Source organism: Eptatretus burgeri, chromosome 6 (genome assembly GCF_056783735.1).
Source record: "Eptatretus burgeri isolate ZD-2024b chromosome 6, Ebu_testis_v1, whole genome shotgun sequence".
Taxonomy (NCBI): Eukaryota; Metazoa; Chordata; class Myxini; order Myxiniformes; family Myxinidae; genus Eptatretus; species Eptatretus burgeri.
This window is the reverse complement of record NC_140966.1, coordinates 102,456,784-102,465,271: the sequence shown is the minus strand read 5'-3', so window position 1 is coordinate 102,465,271 and position 8,488 is coordinate 102,456,784. Positions and strand designations below refer to the sequence as shown.

The following is an 8,488-nucleotide window of genomic DNA, read 5'->3' as shown; positions in this document are numbered from 1 at the left end:
TCCTGCCAATTGTATGTGCGTAAATCCTGAAAATAATTAATAAATTATTCCATACCTTCATCAACATACTATACTACTTTGTTTGTTTCTGTCTTGCCCATTCCTTATAAATCCTGACAATAATCGATCACTTTCTGGGTATTTTTTGTGAATAATTTTCATAACTTTTGAAAGTGTGATCATGATACCAAGTGAGATTTCAGATGTGATGAAAACGGTGTTTTGGGGACACTTCAGCACATTATCGTTGTGCGTATCATCTGTGGTTGAAACACTTCCATTCCGAGGCTGTGTTCCCAAACTAAATCTCCAGTAGTTTGTGTTGATTTGGTTTTCATCATTTTCTAATTGAGATATAATTTCATTTTTGACTTTTTCGGTTTTAGGGAATATTTTGAGATTTGGTGAAAGAGAAGGAAATCAATAGGACACACCAACCAATCACTGTTTCACATAGACATCTGTGTCAGGCTTGTTTACTTATAATAATCATACATTTTACATGTCGAACACTTTATATTCACCTTTCATGAAATGTTTGGAGATTATGCACAAGAGCTTTCTTTTAAAGTTGATTTTTCAACATTCTCGATGGAATATTGTTCATCAGTTTGATCAAAGGAGTTTGATTGTTGGAAAACAATTCAGTGATCAACAAACCAGGACCAACAAAATAGGATTTGTAAATGATATTCAGAGGGAAGAATTGAAACAATTATTGTAATTCAGTTTCTCTCCACACTGTAAGATCGAATGGAAATCAAAACTGCATGCTGTCCTTCATTGTGTCTCGTTTCATTTATTCTCTCCATGTTGCACTTGGTGGTCTTTTGAAGTCTGATGATGCTGCCCATGTTAGTTCATGCCGTGCAGAAGGCACATAGCTGAGGCCATGGCAAGTACCTGCAGCAAAAAGTTACTCCATGAACCAAAGATAAAAACTCCTGAAGTGTAGACATGCACGTTTTGTGGTGCAGTAATGTTGTACATGTAAAAAGTGTGACACCGATCGGCAAAATGATGCTTGAATAATTACCTCTGTAGTAAGGATTGCAGCCCCTACACCTCCCACGAGGGACTGCGATGCACGTAGAGTCTTGCCCAGGGCGATATAACATCCCTGAAAAATAATCCAATCGTCTTTGTGTGCTCGTTCCTTTTCTTGTGATTTTTTTTTATTTTATTCCCACAACATACACAGGTTGGAAAAACATTTTTTTGCCTTTACGGCAATATCGAATTCCCAGAGCAAACTTCATTGTTCCACAGTAAAATTTCACTCACCTTTACATTTAATCCTCATTTTTCAAATCCTTCACTCAGGAAAATTGTTTTTTGAATATCCTTCTATCTCTTCTACACTGGAAGAGAGATGTTTGTTTGGGTGTGTGCATGCGTGTCACCATTTTTCTCAGAGATGGCCAAGCGGATATTCGTCAAACTTTCAGAGGTTCATCAGGGAGTACTGGGGAGTGTTTCAGACAAAAAAAAAATTTTTTTTTTCAATTTTGAAAAACACCTTAATGAATCTCAAGAAACTCCTCTTGCACTTCGTCTGAAAAATCAGCTACTTCACATTGAAATGGGTTCCCAATGAATTTCCAGGCTTTGCGCTTCTTATCTATATCCAGAAAGTATCTGATGAATTCTGCTTTCAATTCAGTCAGATGAGTTATTATTTGTTTCTTTAACTCAGATTCAAGGTAACTGTGAATGAGAGCAGAATCCAAGTTTGCAAAACTGACTGTATTTCCATCCTGAATTCGACATTTCCAGAGGTCGAGTTTGGCCATGAAGGCTCGAATGACATCATGGTGCATGATTATGTTGATGTTTTTCCCTTGAAGTTTCAGGTTGATGGCACTCAGCACTTCAAATATGTCCACCAGGTAAGCCAGAGATGGCAAAAATCCTTCAGACTGGAACTTGTCATGGAGATCTGCTTTCTGCTGCGAATCTAGAAATGTTGCCACTTCTTGTCGTAGTTCATAAAGCCGTCCAAGCATGTTTCCCTTCGAAAGCCATCATACGTTTGTGTGGAAAAGCAAGGCTTGATGTTCAGAATCCATATCCACACACAGCTGTTTGAAGAGACCACTGTTTAAAGCTCCAGCTTTGATGAAGTTGACTACCTTGATAGCCAGGGTCATGACATCCCTCATTTCAGCAGGTATAAGTTCTGGATGTGAAGGATTCACGATGAAGGATGCAGTGCGTACCTAGAGCAGATAGACTTTTTTATTTCACTCTTGTCATGAAACCAGATTGCAAACCAAGCATGGCGGAGCTCCATCAGTGCACACCCCTACCAACGAGTCCCACGAAAGTTGATTTTCCTGGAAGAAGTTTGATACCACTTGAAAAATATCTGTTGCTGTTGTATAATGGTTCCATGGGATGACAGAAGAGAATTTCCTCTTTTACACTTTTGCCTGACTTGGAATGAGCATAGCTGTAGCTATGTAGTAGCTATGTAAACTATGTAGTAGTTTGCATCAGTAGCTGAGAACACAGAGCAATATCAGTCGTTTCGTACAACTGGATGGCAAATACAGGAGAAGCTCTTACTTGGCCGAGAACTTGATTTTTGATGTCTTGAGACATTTGATCGATCCTTCCCTTGACGGTATCGTTTGATAGAGAGATTTGGGAAAACTTGTTTTCACTCTCTTTCCCCCAGAATGAGCTCTGCTGCACACAGTACACTTGGTTTTATGAGAGTCTTTCCGATGTTATGGCTCTTTTTGCTCTTTGCAATCAACATGGCGATCTCAAAGGAAGCCTCAACAACCTTTGAAGTCTGTTGCCGAAATGCTCCACTGCTGTCCATCTTAGCTTGCTTCAAGGACTGTCTTTTTGTTTCAAAGAATGCCTTGGGTTTGGCAGCTGGAGCAGGATGCATTGTCTTCAAGTGGCGTTCCAAGCATGTGGTCTGCATGCCATCATTGCTCAGAGTCTTGTAGCATATTACGCACTGGGGTACCTCTGTTTCACCCTTATGGAGGGACACAAATCCAAATCGAATATATTCGTCAAGATACTTCCACTTTTTTGCACTCATTGCGAATGATTTAGTTTGAAATGGGAACTGCAAATCTGTGAAAAAAATTTTTTTAATATGAAATTTAAATAAACGTTAAATTTTAAAATTAATTTTAATACAGACAGTGGTCGGCCTTGTAGCGAATACAAAAACGAAAATTATTAAAGGCGATACTTTTTTTTTAATGTTCATTACGATATTATGCAAACACTTGTTTGGAGAATTCCAAAAATAATTAGAGAAATTCCGGATTTTTTCTCCGGGCTCGCGTCCCCTCTAGAAATTACTCACGCCCCCCCCCCCCCCCCCCAGGTTAAGAGCCAATGCTCGGTGGTGCATAAGCCTTTGCAGCTAAGTAAAAGGTAATATTAAATGATTCTCGGCCCCATTCCTTCATGGGTGAAGGGAAGTGTTTTCAGCTCCCACAAAAAACTAAAAACATACAACAAACTTGATTTCTTCAAAATGCCAACAGGATTAGAACAGCACTGAGCAATGCTGGGAACTCTATTCGTATGTAGCCTGTGGCTGCTTTGCTGCATCATTTCTCGGAATCACGGCTGTACCGCTGATACAATGCCCCTTGTTACCAGTAAGCTGATCCTCATTTTGCTGACAGAAAGATGCCAGACTGAGCCAACCTGTTTGGTGTTAATTCAATGGCACGACAGGGGTTTGAACTCAAGCCCCCCGAATCTTAAGCTGGCCACCTTAATCAAGTTTGTACTCATGCTAGTACTAAATACAGCAATTATATGTATATGTGGATGTATGGACATATATGTATGTAAATCATAGAAAAACTAGGACACTCGGTATAGCACATACCTCCACCACATAATGCCTGATCCACGAGAACATATCTGGCCCGATACATTTTTGAAATATCATGCTAGATATCGTTTTTTGAGCCCCATCTCTCAATGGTGAAGAATAACTTAAAAAATTATCGGGTCCAGATCCGGATTCAGATCTTCACCAAAATTTAGCCATTTCTTCCTTGTCACACACCCAATATGTCCACCAAGTTTCATGCGAATCCGTCCTCAACTTTTTGAGATATCGTGCTTTCTATCATTTTTGACCCAATCTCTCAATGGTGAAGAATCACTTAAAAAATTCTTGCATCTGGATCCGGATCTTCACCAAAATCTCATCAGTTCGGCCATGTCATACACCCAACCTGTCCACAAAATGTAATCCGAATCCGTCCACAACGTTTTTGAGATATCCTGCACACAGACACCAACAGAGGGGTGAAAACATAACCTCCTTCACCTTCAATGACGGAGGTAAAAAGGGCTGGGCCGATCTCCACAAATTTGCATACTTGTTGGGAGTACCCAGGGTGAGGTCATGAGCACAACCCTCTCCCCCCCCCCCCCCATGCGAGGTGGGAAGACGACTGACAATTTTTCTCCTGTACGCATGCCATAGTTCCCATTGTGTACTGCCTTTTTGGCTGCTGGTTGCATCATTGGTTAGGGGCGCAGATATGCCGCTGATGCAGTGCCCTTATTACCAGTATACTGGTGCTCATTTCACCGACCTCAGAAGGATGACAGGCTGAGTCATCAACCTGGTGTTAATTCAGTGGCCAACGGGGCTCAGACTCAGGACCCTAGGATCCCAAGCCACCACCCTAACCGCTAAGCCAACACCAGGCTATGTACATGCTATAGTGCAAGTGGTTTATAAAATATATTTGTCCCACCTCCCCCACTGCCCCGTCTCCCCTTCCCAGGCTATTCCCGAAAAGGAGCGGGTGTTTCTCGTATTTATAAATAGTTTGAAAACCCGGTAGAAAGGATACGTTTGAAAATTGTACGATGATAAACATTTGGCATTGGAAGACACACGACTCTCAATACCCCGCACATGTGAAGCAAAAAGTGGGGTTAAGCAATTGGCTCATGTGCGTCCGTTCGTCCTTCCATCCATCAGTCCGTCCGTCTTGTCAGTTTATGATAGAGGAACATGTTATTTAAATCCAATGTTGTATTTTGAACACGAATCAGAACAGCTATAGGGAGACAAGTCTAAAGTTTCACCGTAACTTGGCTTTGAATTCATCCCGATCGCACATGCGTAGAGAGGCGTGAGATAATTTTATTCCTCTGTCTGCCTGCCTGGCAGTTAAACAAAATTGAAAATCATTCTAAACAGGAAACTCACTGTTTTAAAGGATGCCATAAAGGACACAAACAACAGGCATGAAGAACTAATGTGACGTGTTAGAGAGGTTGATTTAATTAACACTGGATAAAATGGAGGGAAATTATAGAATTAATTTATTTATATGAATTTTATCTATCTATAATTTCAGCAATGTGTGTGTGTGTGTCTGTCTGTGACCACTGTTTCTCGACAACCACTGGTCCGATCTAATTGAAACTTGCCAGCTATATTGCTGGGGACCTGAGTATGTGCCTTTTCAAGGTTTGATATTAATCGGACAAGTGGTTCCCAAGTTATGGCCATTTATTTACCAAACCAATGACAGGACACGTTGCTGCGTAGGCGTGGCCGATGGGGAAAGGGCGCCTTAGTTACCAATGACAGGACACGTTGCTTGGCGTTTTGCACCCACAGTATCTATCTTCTATCTGTCTATAATTCCAGCAATCTCTGTTTGTTTGCCTTTCAAAAGGTTTGAAATTAATCGGGCAAGTGGTTCCCAAGTTATGGCCAAGTTAGAGCACGTTCCCCATTAGGGGTTACAGCGTAGGACTTCCGGATAGTGATGACTTACTGTATTCTAATAATTTCTCGATTTCTCATGCGCATTTATAGATAAACACAATGCCCCAATCCAGTCATCGTTTACTTGAGCGAAGGAATGGCCTGTGTGGTTGTTTTAAAGTTTTTTTTTGTTGTTGCACGTACGGCCACGCACGTACGGCCACGCACCTACGGGCACGCGAGAGCGAAGGAACGGCCTGTGTATTTGTTGTTTCTGGCACGCGGTTTGAAAGTTTTTTTTTTGAGCGAAGGAACGGCCTGTGTGGTTGTTGTTTGTAGAATACGGTTTGAATTTTTTTTTTTTTTTTTGCACGTACGGCCATGCACGTACGGGCACGCACTAGTAATCTTTATAATAAACTATTATACTAGTAGTAAATTTATTTAAATCTCTCCCTCTCTCCCTGAATGTGTTCTCTGCACTGCCACATATTTCAAGTTACAAATTCAGGGTACAAATACAACTTTGTGTGTGTGTGGGGGGTAACATAGGCGAAACGGCCATGGCCTGAGGTGGGAGTATGGAGGATGGGGATGGGAATAAATTCTCAATGTAAATGTGTACCGTTAGTGCCTCTTTGTGGTGGTAGTGGCAGAGGGAATTACAATTTCGTTTTTTTGATTGGACTTTTTTGATTTTGACTGGACTGGATTAGAGAGCTCCGTGGACTGAGAATAGAAGGGGGTAGGAGAGCCAGTGGGGCTTGGAGAGGGTGTGGTGAATCGTTTAAAATGGTAAGATAAGGTGATGCCGGTTTGGGTTTATATTAAACGAGAACATGCCGGCCCGGTCCCATCCCTGTAAAATCCGTCCGCATTCACTTTGGGAAAGCATAAAATTAGGCGGTGTAAGGAGGCACAAGCTGGAGCTTCGTGAAGGGACCATTGTTAATGGGATATTCATCATAGTCTTTTACGATGCTGAATTGTGAATGATACACAACACATGAAGAGGGAGATAAAAAGAAAAATGGAAAACCCGTCTACATTAAAAATGCCAAAGCAGTTTGTATTCGGACATCTTCTTCTTCAGGCATATTCAGGGACGAACGCACGTGGAAATTGAGACGGTTACAATCAGCCAATCGATTAATCAATTTGTGATTGGTTACAAAGTGTTAATTATTCACGTTTCTCTTCCCGCATAACGCCGGGTAAATCTGTCCATTGAGTGATCTACTTGAACACTGTAGAACACAAATGACGTGTCATAATACTTTTACGAATTTGGAATTCGATTGCACACAACATACAGGTTCCTTTAGTCAGCTATGTCGATAAGTGCTTGTTCCCTAGATAGCTCACCTTCCATTGTTTAAATGTTCAGAAATCGATTAGATGCGCTGCGAAACGATTTAATAGTTAGGGAACGAACAATGGAGACATCCCTCCCCCTCTTCTGCGAAGAGCAAGAAGAACCCTGCCGTCCCATGACTCATGATGTCAAAAACTCCCTCCCACCCGTGGCTGAGCGGGGAATGGAGCACGAGGGCATGAGTCACGCCGGGAGTGGGGGAAGGGCGGGAGAAGGATAAGAGGAGATCTTTTCTTTTGTTCGTGGGCAGAGTTGGAGAAGCGAAGTTGAGTAGTAAGCTTTTTGCTTCTGCAGAGGAGTTGTTCAGCAGACCGTCGGGTCCTGCTTGGTTTGCGTTAGGGTTGAGGCCTTCGGAAGCTTTTTGCTTCGGCTGGCTCAGTGAGCTTCGGCTGAGGCCTGGCTCGGGAGGAGGCTTTTTGGAGGCTTTTTGCTTTGATGGTTCCGTGAGCTTCAGCTTCTGCTTGGTTCGGGAGAGCTTTTTTCTTCAAGCTGCCCTGTTTGGAAGAAAGTTAAGCCGGTCGCTTGGCTCGAGCTGCGAGTGGTGGCTTCTTCTTCTTGGTTCGTGGAGCTTTTTGTTCTCCATTTTGGTTCCCGGCTTGGTGCGACTCATTGACCTCTTCGTGGAGGTGGTTCCTCGGGGAAGTGACGCATCGATGGGAAGGATCGGCGCCTCATCTCACCAGCACGTGTTGAGAAGCGCGGGAGGATTCGCGGGAGCTTGGGAAGGATCGCAGCTCACGGCGATTGGATCCAGCTCGCTCTCGCTGGAGCCCAGGTCTGAACAACTTGAAGACCACACGAGGTGGAGAGGTTCGAGATCGGCTCTGGGTTTCAGCTCACCTGTCCTCCGAGCTGGAGCTCGTTATTAAAGGCTTCTGCCACCATTTCTTGGGTGTGTGTGTGTGTGCATACGTGTGTCTGTGGGCCCGTGTAATAAGTAGGAAATTAAGTGCTTTGTGTGCTGTAAATGTTTGCATTGCATTTCGTATAGACGGTCGTAGTTCTTTTGTCATGCTTTTGTTGCTTGTATAATTGTATACGTGTTTTGCCTTGTTTAATTGCATACGTGCTTTATTATAATAAATGTCCTTGTGTGAATGTAAACCTGTTCCATTCCCTCATTGAACTGCCGTATTGAGATCGGAATAAATAGTTGGTTTTTAAATAGCCGGTAAAGTGATCGGGTCCAACGGGACTGCGCGATAATACCCTGCTCGGTTATCCCAAAAGGAAGCGAGCTGCTGAAGCCGCTCGTTTCCAAGCGGTCCCGTTGAGGTACAATCTCTCGGTAACCTACCCGCGTGAATAATTAGGTAAATCGAAGATTTGGCGATCAGACCCTGTAGCGAGGGTAGAGTGCGGACAAGGTTGTGGTGTGGTTAAAAACA

At 42.7% G+C, this 8,488-nt stretch overlaps 1 protein-coding gene across 6 annotated transcripts in view; it reads right to left on the bottom strand.

Moving 5' to 3' along the window:
• Positions 1–441: 441 nt before the first annotated feature.
• The window catches only part of LOC147025483 (tetraspanin-18-like), a 67,062-nt gene continuing 59,015 nt past the window's right edge, over positions 442–8,488 (bottom strand). For all 6 annotated transcript variants that reach the window (XM_085886507.1, XM_085886504.1, XM_085886503.1 and 3 more), the window contains 2 exons: positions 1,037–1,120; positions 442–903 (listed from right to left, as the gene is read on the bottom strand). In XM_085886507.1, coding sequence (XP_085742633.1) covers positions 800–903; positions 1,037–1,120 — 188 coding nt within the window. In that variant the 3' untranslated portion in view covers positions 442–799. The remainder of the gene's footprint in view (positions 904–1,036; positions 1,121–8,488) is intronic.